We start from the raw sequence: 14,651 nt of genomic DNA on the forward strand, positions 1-14,651 counted from the left end.
AGAGATCATAGAATATGAATGCTTATCCTGCCAGATTCCTGTGTTAGTAGAGGAATCTGGTGCTGCTTGTTCATTGTTTAGGTGGTTAATGAGAACATCCCTAGAAAGCTGGAAATGGAGCTGTGAGGCTGCTCTGGTCTCCTCAGAGCAGACACAGAGCTTGTCCTGGTTTCAGAGGACAGCAGGAGCTCAGCCCATGCTCACTGCTGGGATGGGAAGCTCTGGCTCTCTTTTTATGACATTGTAGAAAGATTATTGCAACTCCAGCTCAGCAATTTACAGAGCTCTCCATGGCTGGAGGGGAGAAAACATGGTTATGGAGATGGTGCAGAAAATGGTCTGTAAGAGATTTAGGTTGGGAAGATAGATGTGATGGAATTAAATACAAATGCCCCTCAGCCAGCTGTTAATTTGTGATATGTTTGTTGTTTTATACTCAGGTGTGCTTACTCATGTCTTCCTCAAAGGAGTAACTACTCCTGTGTGAGTTTTTCAAGGCAAAGGCATTCAGAGAGAGTATTGTTGATAGAAATCCTCCAAATCCTCCTCATCTCTGTTAGAGTAGGAAAGCAGGATTTAGAAACAGTGACAGGTGAGATGGAGGGAGGGATTTCCTGCCCCTGGTGTGTCTGGAAAGCCTTGGCTGAGTTATGGGAGCTGAGTTATTCCCAGAGCTCCAGCAGTCTGTCTGCCTGGAGGGAATGGGGAAGCCATGGGGAATTTATACAGCAAATGCTCTTCTTGTAATCATGGCATGGATTTCCCTTCCAGGAAAAGATCCTGAACAATTCCTCCAGCTGCCCTCCTGCCTCTGCTCAGGCCACGGAAAGTGTGAAGTCGAGGAGAGCAAAGCTTGTTTTTGATGATAGGTAAGGACAGAAAATTCCCTTTCCCTCTGGGGGCTCTGGATCTCGAGCACAGGCAGCTCCCATGGAGCAGAGCTGGCATTTTGCTCCACAGAAGATGTTACACACAAGCTCTTTGTCAAAAAAATACCTTGAAAAGAAACTAAAAGAAGTATTTCACCATCTTGTGCAGATTTGAGGTTTCAGTTGGGCCAATTCAGGTGTCAGCTTGCTCTGAAAGCACTTATTTAAATTCCCTTTACAGATGAAATTATGTTTGCACCAAATGAAAAATAACTTTCTGCTTAAGAACTTGCTTGAAATACTGTTGGAATTACCTGAAACCACAGAATTAACTTGAAACTACTTTTAACAATTTTTAGTTAAGTAAATTAACAGATTCCTTTAAACAGTTTTATCACGGTGTAGCTTGAGATAGAGCAGAAAAAGCCCTGAAATGTGGCAGCATTAAGGAGCTGTGCTACAAAAGGCAGTGCCAATGGGTGGCTCCAGTGCCTCAGTCCGTGCCCTCTCTTGCAGGACGTACTCAGCTGATCACTATTTGCAGGAGGCAAAGAAGCTGAAACACAATGCAGATGCTTTGGTGAGTGGATGTGCAGTGCCCCCCCAGTGTGTGCCCCGGTCCTGGGGCTGGTTTGCAGCCTGTGCCACACTCCTGCCCCCTGGGCTGGCACTCCTGGCCCTGGCTGCTCTGTTCTGAGTGTTCTCCCTCCCTTGCAGTCGGACAGGTTCGAGAAGGCCGTGTACTACCTGGATGCTGTCGTGTCCTTCATTGAGTGTGGGAATGCATTGGAGAAAAATGCTCAGGAATCCAAGTCCCCGTTCCCTATGTATTCAGAAACTGTGGAATTAATCAAGTAAGCTTTGCAGGGCTCCTGCAGGGGCAGCTGGGAGGGGAAGCTCTGGGAATCAGAGCTCTGAGGTGTGCAGAGGTTTTGCCCCCAGTTTTTGAGATCTCTTGTCATTCCCAGTAACACTAGAGCAGTGACCAGTTCCTTCCAGTTGCTGGGGTTGAAAGCATTTCCAGGAAGGGGGAGGTGATTTCTGCTGAGACTTCAAGTCCCTCTACAATGAGTGACCCAAAAGGAGCAGAATTATTCTGGTTACTGCTGAGTCAATGCTTTATTCAGGACTGAGAGATGTTCCTAAAACAGTGGGGACAGCTGAAACTGGAAATTCATGAGAACATGAGTGCTTTGTGAATGATAACTGAAGGTGGGTTTTGTTCTGGGGCTGATTTGCTGCCTTTCTCTGCAGGTACACTATGAAACTGAAGAATTACTTGGCCCCGGATGCCACGGCTGCAGACAAAAGGCTGGCAGTGCTTTGGTGAGTGTGCTGGGACTTCTGCAGTGCCCTCCTGCATTTCACATCTGTAACCTGCACAAAATGCTGCTTTGCACTGAGCTCTTGGGTGTTCCTGAGCCAACACAGGAGATTTCCACTTGGCTGTGCACAAACATTCATCTGGGTCTGACTGCTGTAAATGGGGGTGCTGCCAGCAAGGGCCAGCAGCATGGAAGGGTGAGAGCAGGAGGTGCCTCCTGAGCTCTGAGGCAGGGGTAAATCACACCTGGACTGGCTCTGGGGGCTGGCAGGAGCCCTGAGGCTGCAGAAGGTGTGGAGGAGCAGGGGGCAGGCCCTGGCAGGGCTCAGGGTGTCCTGGCACAGGGAGCAGTAAATGCACCCCTTGCCTGGACCCCTGGGTGGGGTCTCCAAGCCCAGCAGCAGCACTGAGAGTTCAGTTCCAGCTCGAGGCACACTGAGCTGTTCCAGTTCTGGATTCCCTTCAGGATTTCATGGTGGTTGTGGATTTTCTGGTTGAGTTACAACTTGAGGGCGGAGTTGGCAGAGAGAACATGACAACAGCTATTAGATTTTTGAAATTCACTGAGTTGAGATAAACCTGACTTTAATTGTGACTGATTTGTCCTGTCTTTGGGCAGCCTTCGGTGCCAAGCTCTGCTGTACCTGAGGCTTTTCAAACTGAAAAAGGAAAGTGCATTGAAATACTCCAAAACTCTGACTGAACATCTGAAGGTAATTGCATCTGTATTTTCTGAACATTAAAACCTAATGGTGTGGAAGCTCTACATCACTTCAAGTTCCCAAATCCAATTTCAGACTGCTGCATGTGAGCACCTGTTTAGAACTGGAGTTAAAGGTTTATTAAAGCTGGGCAGAGCTTTAATAACCATGACCCTGCTGGTCCTGGCATGACAGCTCTGTTAATTTGATTCTTTAATACATGTAGGAGGCTTCAAGGACAAGGTTGGTTTCCCTGGGTTTAGAGAAATTACCCATGAATTTCTCGAATTTCTGTGCAGCTGATTCTGAAGCTTCCAGCTCTCAGTGCTGAGGGGAAACAGGCTCATCACATACCCAGTCTCTCAGATTTGGGATATCTTTAATTGTTCACTGCCAGTGATAACAGATTCTTTCTGTTAAAGGGCTGAAAAAATCTCAAATGTTCCCAGAAGGGGCAGTGGACTAATGCTTGTTTGTTTTGCTAAAATAACTCCTTAATTTGTGTCTTGGCTATCAGTAAAGAAGGATATTTCCCTGAATTACACTTTACTGTGATATTATTGAGAACATTACTTCAAAGTACAACTATGAAAAAAAACTTGGTTAAAAAAACCCAAGTAAACAAGCAGATAAAATGTAACTAGTGAAAGCATAATTATAAATCAAGTTAAATGTGTATTTTTCCCCACACAGAATTGCTACAATAATTCTCAAGCACCATCACCTGGTATGGGAAGGTGAGTGGCAAAAGCTGCTACTTCAATTTCTCAACTTAAAGGAGGTTTTCTGCATTTCCTGTGTGCCAGAGGCCTCAGGGAGCAGCTTTTGGGGTGGTTATTTGAAGGGTGTGGACTTTGATCCATTTTTTGTGTAATTGTCATGGTGGAGGGAGGTGCTGCAGCTCTGCAGGGTTTGTCAGGGAGTTTTGGTGTTTAATTTAATGCTTCTCCCCCCAAACAAGAGCTTTGTTAGTGCTGCAAGGCCAGAGGTTACCAGCACTTGCATGATTCTCTGTTCCATAGTTTAGCAATTACTTCTGCTCTTTTAAACCCAATAATGAACCTTTGATAAATTATTCCATGAATTTAAGGGTGGGGCCACTTCAGATTTCCATTGTGTTATCTGCAATAATGTTATACAATGCAATATTCTGGCAGTGGAGTTACCAGGCAGCTGTAAATTTTTTTTAAGGTTCATTTAAGCAGTGAATTGAAGATTTTATTGAATTCTGAGATGCTGATATTTGGTAATTAGGTTTTGTAAGCTACAAATATTTATTGGAGGATCCTCAGCAGTTCCCAGCTTGAGATTTCCATTTGTTGAAGGGCAAATCCTGATTTTTGGTGTAAAGTGGGAGTGTTTTCCCATCCTACACCTTGAGTGTGGGCAGAGGGATCTTAGGGGAAATCTCAGAGCATGGTGTGTCTAAAGCTGGTGCGTTTCTGCCTTTCCATCTTGCCCTCTGGGTGAGCAGCAAACCTGTTGGGATGCCATCTCCAGTGTCTCCAAAGCTGTCTCCAGGGAATTCAGGAAATTACTCTTCCGGGGCAGCCAACCCTTCAGGGAGCGGGTCCTCGGTGACGATCCCGCAGCGCATCCACCAGATGGCTGCCAGCTACGTCCAGGTCACCTCCAACTTCCTCTATGCCACTGAAATCTGGGAACAAGCAGAACAGCTCTCGAGAGAACAGAAAGGTAAGGGGTCAAGAACACTCCCAGGCTTTGATTCTGTTGATGGTGCCCTGGCTGCTGAACCTCTGCAAAATCAGGGGGAAAGTGACACCTTGGGGTGCAGGGATACCCCAGGCTGGGTGTTGTGGTTGTCAAGATGGTGTTGGGAGTTGTGACATAAAAATCTTTGTTGTGTTTCCTGTGAAACGTTCAGTGTAGGAAGAGGAACTTGATGCATTTCCCTTTCTGAAATTCTTTAGTAAAGGAAGTTTGGCAGTAGTTTAATTTTTTTCAACTAGAGAATATAAGTTTTAGGGGAAAACCAAGAAGTTTGGCAATGGTTTAGTTGTTTCCAGGCAGTCTTGGGCAGAAGAGCGAAGACATGGATTAGGAATGACCTTTCTCCTTGACTCCCACTCCCCAAACCTCTCCTCATTGCCTTTCTCTCCGCCCCAGCGATGGCTGCTGGGACCTGGGGTTGGGTGTGGTTGCCCAGTGTGCTCCTTTAACGTGTGTTTGTGCTGTTGCAGAGTTCTTTGCAGAACTGGACAAGGTGATGGGGCCCCTGGTGTTTAACACGAGCATCATGACGGAGCTGGTGCGTTACACGCGGCAGGGCCTGCACTGGCTGCGCCTGGACGCCAAGTGAGGAGCCCAGCCCGGCCCAGCCCCTCTTCAGCTGCCTCTGATTCCTCTCCACAACACTGTGTCATGTCAATAAGGAAGACTGCCATAACACATTGCTTAGTTGACACTAAGAGCAAGGAATGCTTTCCCATGTCTCCCATCCTCATTTGTGTTTTGTGTTTTACCCCAAATCAGCTGGTTCATGGACTTCTCCAGTATTCCCGGTTTAAGTTATTTAAATATTTGAAAATTTGCTACGTAAAAGTTGTAGTTTCGCTGATCTGTCATGGATAGATCATTGGGATTCCAGTCACAATACATGAATAGTCAGTTTAAATCCTATTTATTTTAATTTTTTTAATTTTAATTATGAAAAGCCCCCTTTGGGGCTGGTTTTAGCTATTTCTTCTTCCCTAAATTTCCCCTTTTGAGTACTTAGAAATTAAACCTAGACACTTTATTTAAGTACTTTGTGAGCTTTGTTACTCTGTAATGTCTTGTGGTGGTAGAGCCTGTAAAAGGAACTAGGGTTGATAGGTTCTAACAAGTAGGGACACCATACTTCTCATGCCTAATGCCTATGAGTCAACTATTAAATTACAACTACAGATTTATTATTGCAGAATTTGTACTAAATAGAAAAGTTCCAGATATTCTTCTACGTATTGAGATACTTCATTTAAATGAATTATAAAGAAATTTATATGGAAAAATATTTAGCTGGATCTGCCTTGGATTGTTTCCAAGGCAGCTTCAAGCCATCGATTAACACTATAACAATCACAAAACATTACAGTAATTTGCATTTAATGTAACGTCCAGGCAATGGTGTAGGAATGACCTTCAGTTTGATGGGTGCGATGCAAACAGGAAAGGCTTTGGAAAAGGACAATCTCGTGCTTTTTTGCATCTCTTCATTTCAAATACCTTTTGTTTCCGTGCTTGTCACTTTTTGACAGTTACGAAATTGGGGAGCTTTGTGGTTCCAAACCCAAGAGTAGCTCAGTTCCTACCAGAACGGTCATTTGCATCTTTTCCATTGACTGAGAAACCAGGAATCTTTAGTAGAACTCTAGGTCCATTTTGTCCTCTTAGGGTCTGCTGGGTGATGGACACTACAGGCTGGCAGTGCAGCAGCCGCCGTGGGGTGGGAGCAGAGCTGCTCCTGCAGGAAGCACTGTTCTGTGCAGGGTGGATGGCAAACTTGGCTTTACCCCGTGCTGATGAAGGTCCCGTTCATGTCACATAATGTCCACTCCCGAGGGGGCTGCTGGGTGCCACAGAGGGGTGGTGGAGCTGCAGGTGGCCCCTCTCCGAGTGCAAACCAAAGTACCTTTCCATGTGAGGTGCTTGTCTGAGTTAAAGGTTTCAAATGCTACTGCTTTCAGTATTGCTTAGTGCCCCCAACATGTCTGGTGTGCCTTATGCCTTACTTTTAGATGAAGATTTTATGAACTGTTTACAAGATGTTTTACAGCAGGACCAGGTATACTGTATGCAGTGGTCTTCTGCAGTACTTGGGTAAAATTCCATTTCCTTTTTCAAAGTCCCGGTGTCTGTCACACAAACTGACTCATCGTGGTGGTCTCCTTCCCCAGAGTCCAACTCTGAATCCTTTGGAGTGAGATTGTGGAATGCTGCTTTGTTTTCTCTCCCATTGAACCCTTTATTCTGTACCAGATATGAACGTGCATGTTCAGGAAAATTATTGCACTAAATTTTTTGTGTAGGTGTAGTTAAGTGCCAAAATCACGGCAACCTCGAGAGAAGGAATAGAATTCTACGCTCCTTAGTACTGCAGTATGTCCTATGGGCTTTAAGAGTTTAGAAGTTTTGCAATTAGTAACCTACTACAAGGTAGCTGCATCTTCGTAGAGCTTCCTTTGCGTCCCAGCGTGTTTTGTACTTCCAGAAAAGCTTTGCTACGTCCGGATTGACAAACGGGGAACAGACCTGGGGCTCCCCCTGACTCGACTCTTCAGGTCTGTCGGAGCATCCTTTTTATGGAATCACTGTGCAAGGTCACCTTTCTGTTAGTCTTTGCTGTTGGAGACAGAACTCTGTACCCTCAAACTCCCCGCCGTGGGCATGGGACACTGTCAGCTGTGTTTCCTTTCCTCCTCTGAAGTGCCTCGCACACCTCTGACGCTGAGAAATCCCTTGGTAGAAGTTGCATTCGTGAGTGGGTTTGTGTGTAGTGCTGCACTAGCCAGCGTGGCTGTTCTTGGCTTGCTCCTTTGTGCACAGTCACCATTGCTGTCAGCAGGAATGGTGGCATCTCGGGGAATTTTTTTCCTTAACTAGAGTCCCACAAATACCTTTTGGTGTCATGCGAAATCGGCCCCTTGAAAACGCATCGCTTATCCCTAGAGCAGTGGATCTTAGAAATTGGCTTCAAACAACCAGAAGGCTTTTTTAGCATCATGTCAAAATGTGGACCTGAGCTGGTTGGAAGTGTCCCAGCTGGAGGGTGTGCTCCATGGTGGCCTGTCCTCTGGAGTGCTGTCCCAGGCGTTGTGTCCGTGCGGGGCATCCGCAGGGCCTTGGGGATGGATAGGAAATGCCTTGTGCAGCTGGGGCTGCTGCAAACAGATCAGTTCAAACCTTGCAATTCCAAAAGCATATCTTAATTTGGGATTGACCCTTGTTTCCAAGAGGAAAGTTCTGCACTTGATCAGATTTTATAGCCAAAAAAAAAAAAGCAATTAAGTCCTAGGCTTCCATCCCTCTGCCAAAGCAGGAGGGCTCTGTCCCTGTCCTGGGCAGCTCCCAGCACCACAGGGGGAGTGCAGGTCACAGGAGTGACTAAGGAGGGACTCTCCAATTCTGGCTTCCCAAGTGATTCCCTGGACAGGGAATATGGATCAATACATATCAATGCTGTAATTTTAATTCCCTTGCTGATCATGGCCCCAGTTGGTGAATCTTAAAAATGGCTCAATCAGACTAGGCTTGCTCAGCTATCTGTGCTGTTTGACTTTGCTCTCAGACTTGCAGGTTCCAGGCGATAAAGGTGCAAACCATTTATAATTCCAAACAAATCTTCAGGACCCCAGAGTAAACCAGCCCAAGAGTTTTGTTTTGATTTGAATCTCAGCCATAAAGCAGAGCAGACGGATGGCTCTCCTTGGCTTCGATGGCAGTATGCAATTTGTATTGTATGTGTCTTTTAATATATATGTATATATATATGACTCAGTCTGTCCAAAGTTATATGTTATACTTGTTTTTAGATTATGGTGCAACTGACTATATTGATATATTATTTATTGAGTGCTGAGTCACCATCTTATTGGTGATAAATATTGCATATTATCCAGGAGTGCAATGTATATTCCTTTAGATTGCTGAGGCTTGATTGCTGTGGTAACAAAAAATGCCCTGAAATGTATTTATGAATGGCCCCAACACACAGAGAGTCAGAATTTATGGGAATGATGTAGCACTTGCCTGGGGCAAGTAAAATAAAGCCGTAGGCAGAGAATTATGGAGTTTGCCCAAAAGGCAAACTGCTGGAGAGAGAGAGAGAAACTACCTTTGCTGTATTTAATGTCATTTTCTGAACAGATCTTTGCCGTCACTGCAGTGTTTCCATTGAGGCAGATCCACAAGGGCCTGAGCAAGTCAAGTTTGAATTACCCATTGGGGAGTAAACAAATTCCAAATTCTTACCTTCGCGACAAATCCTTGGGTCAGGGTTGAAACTTCTCCCTGTGCTGTGTCAGTGTTCTGGAAAACCCCAATTCCGAGCAGTGAGGTCAGTGCTGGGCATCCTGAGGGACAGAGAGGAGCCAGAGCTTTGCTCACCAACTCACCCAGGTCCAGAGCTGTTCCAGGAGGGGCAGGAAGGGGCAGTGGGGTCCTGCTGTGGCCGAGCTTTGGGGCTGGGGTGCCCCTGGGGAGGGAAGGGCTCCTGGGCTGGGCTCCCCCAGGCAGCTCAGGCTCAGCCCTGGCTGCTCTGGAGCAGCTCCAGCTGCCGTGGCAGGGAGCTGGGCTTGGTGTGCTGTGCCTCCCCTCTTCCATTCCACCTGGGAGCTGAATTCCCAGGGCTGTGTGCCCCTTCTGGGGCAGCCTGCCCCAGTCCCAGCCCTGTCCCAGCACCGGCTCCTGGCGCTGCCTTGGCATTCCACATCCCAAACTCTACTCCAAGGACCAGGCATGACTTTCCAAGCACAGTTCCTGACATTTGTATCTGGTCCCCCTTTTAAATTGTTTTAAAAAAATTTTGTATATGGAGGATAAAGTGCTTATATATTTATTAAAAATCCTTTATCTTATTTGAAATTATTATTTGGTGAAGAAGGGGTTTTTCTTTTGGGGGAGGGCTGGGGAGGGGAGGTAACTTTTAACCTGTCACTTATAAATGAAGCCCTGATTAATCCTACAGAAAGGTACTATTAGTAACTAATGGGATGTCTCTGTTTTATGCTTTGTACATGACAAGTCCATGTGTTACATTTTGTTTTCTGTCAAAAGATTTGGGCATCTGTCTTCAACCAAAACCAGAAAAAATAGAAACAAACTGTGATTTTATTTGTTGCAATACATTTGAAATTTCAAAGGGTACTTTGGGGCTCAAAATTAGGATTTCTAAGTCAGTATGTGCATTTCACGTAATAAAGCTGTTAATGGTGAGCAAAGTATTATATACTAACTAGATTTTTTCCACATCTGTATAGTATATTCTATGTATTTTGTGGTATTGAGATTATAGAAAGTTTAGTGTCTGAAACATGCGTTTAATGTGTATTTTTAAACAAATTTATGGCAATTAAAATATTTGGAGAAAAGGGTATCACATTTCAATTTGTAAAGATCTTTTTAACTACTGTGTCATTAAAATGCTTTGTACAATGCAAAACTGTAACTGGAGAAACTAAGTTTAATAAATATCAAATAGATTTTCTGTATTAAACTTCCAACCCCCTGTACTTGTATCTGTTTTGTGGGGCCTTCTCCTCCCTGGAAGTGCATTTTTAAGCAGTATTTTCTTTCATTAATCCTATTGCTCTGTGAAACAACAGAAAAGTAGCATCCAGTGTGTGTGTCCAGACTTGCTGATATTGTTTTTTGTCTTTCAGCCTCCAAGTCGACATCCAACACATCAAAGCAGCATTTTAATCAATTCATTTTAAGACAGGAGAGAAGGTCAGTGGCAAAAGTCAGTCTAGGACATGTATTTAAGTAAATTTGATTAGAAGTAATTAAAAGTAAATAGTTCTCATTCCACTTATTGCTGGATATATTTAGGATATTGGAATTGCTATCAGTATTATCAGTTTGGCTCCCTCTTTCCAACAGAGCTTTATCAGAGGGCTGATAAGAGCCAGATTGGGAGGGGATGGGGTCTGATCTACTTTAGCTCTTGCCAGGGGGAAGGATAAATATCCAAAGTCTGACTGGAGCTGAGCCCCAGCTCTGTGCTCACCATTCACTTTGCTCAAGATACAAGGAAAACCAAACTGCTTTGCTGAATATACACTTTAATTCACACCTTCAAATAAATAATAGGAAGCATTACAAAAAAACCAAACGAGCAGGAGATGCAGAGTCCTTTTATTGAGCTTGGCCAGAGGCCTCCAGAGGCGTGGCTGGGGAGGAGATGCTCTCAAGCTTCTTAAAGTCCTTTCATCAGCACATGTGACAGAAATATCAAATACTCTGCTTGCTTGAGGCTCTTGCAGCTCCTGAGCAGTCAATAAATACATCCCAAGTGCATGGAGCATGGTCAGCAGTAACAGTGCAGGCTGTGCTTGGTGCCAGCTCACGCTGAGGCCGTGGAGAGGAGGCAGCGGTTTTTCCTGGGGGAAAAAAACATCATGAGGCACTGAGGGCTGGGGCTGCCCTGCCAGGGGTCCCAGGTACATCTGTGTGCCCCTGTGCCAGCAGTGCTGGGTTCAGGCACTCTGTGTTCCCCTCAATTATTCAGTCTTAATTAATTTTTTGGTCTTTGCTTTCCATCAGAATTCCAAGCATAGCATAGCAGCCCACCCACCCTGTCCTATTTACTTACTTATCATGATAATTTATAATATAAAATAAGCCTATTTATAATAATATTCATTAATAATATGATATACAAATAGTATATTGTCTCTATATTATTATATACTATGTTATATATACTATACTATATATAGTATATAATCATTAATAATAGGACTGTTACTGTTACTGCTGTTTACATATAGTAGAAAATTATTTGTGCAACAGGTGCCATAGAAAATAACCTTTCAGTAAGTAATTAAGTAATAATTTTAACTAATCAATTTATATGTAGTTGGAGAATTTGCTTATGCCTAATGAGAACTAAATAGCTTTTGGTATTGTAGTTGCTTTTTAAACTATGAGCTTAAATATAATCACCTTAAAGTGATTAATTTAGGGTAAGATATCAATACAAGCTTTTCACTTTTCGTTAGTACATGCTTTAGAAGGATTAATGGGAATGTCTATAAATTGCCCAAAAGCTGTCTGGAGCCCTTTGTTCTCTGTGCCCAGCCGGGTTATTTGGGGTTGCAGTGAAAGGACTGGGGCTGGCACTCGGGAGACCTGGACTCTGCTCTGTTTGTTCTGCTTACTAAAGAGTCTGAGGCTGTTACCCCATCCCTGTTCCTGGTATCTTTTTTTATGCACAGAGCGACCTCTGGATCGCGTTTGGAGGAGCCCGGGCGGGAGCTGCTGCCCACAGCAGAGCTTACCTGCAGAGCATGGTGAGGCACTCGCTGTTGTCCCTGCACGAGGCCCCGATGGGTCTCAGGGACACTCCTCTCCAGAAGGGCGTCATCCGCCGCTGCCGGGCGCTGCGGGGCTGGGGCTGCCTCGGGGCCAGGGACGCGCCGTGGCTCTGAAACACAGCGGGGTGACCGTCAGCACACGTGGCAGCTGCAGCGCTGCCTGTTCTGCTGCTGAGCTCAACAGTCTTCATTCTAAGTGAGGCTTAACTCGGAATCGCTCTGGTTTGCAGATTGCAGCACCCTCTGGGTGAAGAAGGGCTTGCAACCCGACCCCAAAGGAATATCTACCCAAATTAGTGATGGGTTTCATCTTCTTGGGAGTGAAGGCAGAATCACTGGCTGAGCTATGGCTCAGAGTAGCCCAGTATTCACTAGGCAGTAGCTACATTTTTATGATGCTGAATCCTGTAAAAAGCCCTGCTGCCACATCTTTAATCCTGCCAGTTGTCCATCCAAATCATAACAGCTGTTATGGACTGCCTGTCCTTTGAATTAGCCCTTTAAATAGTTTATTTCAGTATGGTCTCAGTTTACCTGGCTGAGCAGCAGTGAGCAGAGCAGAAGGGCTGCCATCACTTTCCACCAGTGCATCTTCCCAGCAGGAGCTGTCACTTGGAGCAGCCGTGGGCAGAGCAGGCACAAAGAGCTCCAGTCGGGACTTCCCAGACTGTCAGCTACATTTTTATAGACTTCATTCTCTTATCGTTGCATCAGCTGCCAGATATTACAGGAGCAAAGTTCGCTTTGGAGCAAGAGGGAATTGCTAAGTCTACATCTGCTGCAGTGATCTGGTTCAAGGCCTATCTCGAGCTAATGATTTACTCCCCTCCCACTTGTACTTTGTCTGGTCAGTTGTGCTGACCCCTTGTGCCAGCTGTTCCTTTTTTTAAAGCCCTCCTAAGATGTTACCAGAACTCCATGGTCTATTTGTAAGCAAAGGGGGGCTGGCCCAAATTATTGTGGTCAAGATCAAAAGCCTAATTTAACTTCTGTAGCTCTGAGTTAGCCAACCAGGGGAAAGGGTTGTATTACCAAGCTGATTTGGAGCAGAGAATTGTGCTTTTGATTTGTTTCTCGCTCTTGGTACATGAAAGAACCATAAGGAAGTTGCTTAACCTTTATTTCCAGGCACACAGTGCTCAAAAAGCAGGTGTAACACTTTCCAGCTGGGAAAATGTGTGATAACTCACAGAGCTCTTCCCCCAGGAATCCCAAGGTGTCAAAGATAATCATCTCTAGGTAAATAATGCAAGAGGCTGCTCAGGGCTGGTCTGGAGCTGAGGAGCTCCGTGTGCAGCCTGTGGTTTCATGGATGAGCCATCTCTGCCCCAGCTGTGTCACTCACCATCAGGCTTCCAGAAGTGCCAGCAGCTCCCATGGGGGTGGAGGGGCTCATTGAGAGGAAAATTCAGTTTTTCCATTGTGGGGTGAGATTGCAGCAGCAGAGAGAGGTGTGAGCACAGCTAGTGCCTCTCATCTCCTCTCCCCTCTGCCTACACACTTGTGCCCGTCCCAGTGTCTCGTGGCTCCTCACCTGTGGGATCTTGTGGATCTCGTCGGATGGGGCTTGGAGCAACCTGGACTAGTGAAGGTGGGGGGACTGCAAGAGCTTTAAGGGCCTTTCCAACCCAAACCATGCTGTGGTTCTGCTGGCACCCACCTCTGTCAGGTCAAGACATCTGAGATTGCAGAGTGATATAGAGATTTCCAACCTCTGTCACTGTGTGCAGGTTTTGGAACACACTGTTTGAATTCAAGTAAATACAAAGTAATAAGTGTATAATGAACTGTTTTAACTAAATTGCAAACACAGATCTGGATGTCACAGGCTCTATTTCTCTGATTGCTTAATATGAAGGCACAAGTGCCAGCGTGGAGAGCAAGTGACTTGGATTAAGATAATGCTGCGATGTCAGATGATTACCCCTTAGCCCAAATTTCCCTGGGATGAAAAGAAAAACCTTCCCAGCACAGTGTACAACACGATTCAATGATTCCCATCATAGGATGGTTCTTACACACCTTCCTCTGCCCTACTTGTTTTGCTTTTCTGGGAGGAGGAAGCAAAATTTTCATTATTTCACCTTCTTGGATCTTAAGGGTAGGAAATGGGACAGTAAATCATGGTAGACAAGTAGCTGAACTTAAAAAGTTTATTTTATATTTGAGTGGGAACTTCTCAGTTGTTTTTCCCATGGAGTCCTTCCTTTTCATGTAACTGATTCTAATTTCTGCTGTTTCCATCAGGCACTAGTGCAGAACACAAAGGAGGAAAAGCAGCATGAGCAGGAGCCCTGACTACTTCCATGAAACAGGATTTGGAAGAGCAGCAGAGCCCTCTGTAAGTCATTGTCTCTCAGCTTTTCTGGCTGGGGAAGGCTGCTACTTTGTGATGATAAATCAGAACTGTTGTCTGTCCCTCTGGGTCACTAATAGCATCAGACTGTCCCTGTCAGGCAGCAAACTGCTCTGTGTAAGAAACTGGGGGGAAAAAAAGAGTGTAACTGAGCTGGTCTTTTCCATGCCCTCAGTTCCCACAGGCCAGTAACACCCCACAGCAGAGATGTGAGAAAAGAAACACAAAATGTTGCTCTGTTGCCACTTCTAATAATTGCCCAAAGGAGAAGCAGAAATAAATGAGTGAAAACTTCTCAAGCCCCTTGTTCAGATTCTGAAATGCCCATGGGTTAAACTCCCACTGCCACAGGGCTGGTCGAAGCCA

The 14,651-nt window shown here is 45.2% G+C and overlaps 2 protein-coding genes across 3 annotated transcripts in view; one reads left to right on the forward strand and one right to left on the reverse strand.

Annotated features, from left to right (window-relative positions):
* AFF4 (ALF transcription elongation factor 4) overlaps positions 1-10,114 on the forward strand; it is a 46,110-nt gene extending 35,996 nt beyond the window's left edge. The window contains exons 15-22 of the mRNA XM_058034725.1: positions 772-869; positions 1,386-1,449; positions 1,587-1,723; positions 2,124-2,195; positions 2,813-2,906; positions 3,588-3,631; positions 4,369-4,589; positions 5,096-10,114. Of these exons, the coding sequence (XP_057890708.1) occupies positions 772-869; positions 1,386-1,449; positions 1,587-1,723; positions 2,124-2,195; positions 2,813-2,906; positions 3,588-3,631; positions 4,369-4,589; positions 5,096-5,214 (849 nt within the window). The 3' untranslated portion in view covers positions 5,215-10,114. The remainder of the gene's footprint in view (positions 1-771; positions 870-1,385; positions 1,450-1,586; positions 1,724-2,123; positions 2,196-2,812; positions 2,907-3,587; positions 3,632-4,368; positions 4,590-5,095) is intronic.
* Positions 10,115-10,733: 619 nt separating this feature from the next.
* On the reverse strand, positions 10,734-12,524 carry LEAP2 (liver enriched antimicrobial peptide 2). Of its 2 annotated transcripts, XM_058034988.1 has the most exons (3): positions 12,464-12,520; positions 11,894-12,039; positions 10,734-10,993 (listed from the first exon to the last, which is right to left on the reverse strand). In XM_058034988.1, the coding sequence occupies exons 1-3, from the start codon at positions 12,518-12,520 to the stop codon at positions 10,957-10,959; spliced, it is 240 nt and encodes a 79-aa protein (XP_057890971.1). In that variant the 3' UTR covers positions 10,734-10,956. The 2 variants fall into 2 exon arrangements, with proteins under 2 accessions (XP_057890971.1, XP_057890970.1); XM_058034987.1 differs by having other exon boundaries at positions 11,894-12,524.
* Positions 12,525-14,651: the final 2,127 nt, after the last annotated feature.

Source organism: Melospiza georgiana, chromosome 15 (assembly GCF_028018845.1).
Source record: "Melospiza georgiana isolate bMelGeo1 chromosome 15, bMelGeo1.pri, whole genome shotgun sequence".
In the NCBI taxonomy this organism is placed as follows: Eukaryota; Metazoa; Chordata; class Aves; order Passeriformes; family Passerellidae; genus Melospiza; species Melospiza georgiana.

Excerpts from the sequence above, each read along its gene's own strand:
- LEAP2 (XM_058034987.1), bottom strand. The coding sequence starts at position 12,120 with ATGAAGACTGTTGAGCTCAGCAGCAGAACAGGCAGCGCTGCAGCTGCC. Across the intron at positions 10,994-11,893 it reads TGCCTCACCATGCTCTGCAG|GAAAAACCGCTGCCTCCTCT; the intron begins GTAAGCTCTGCT and ends TTTTTCCCCCAG.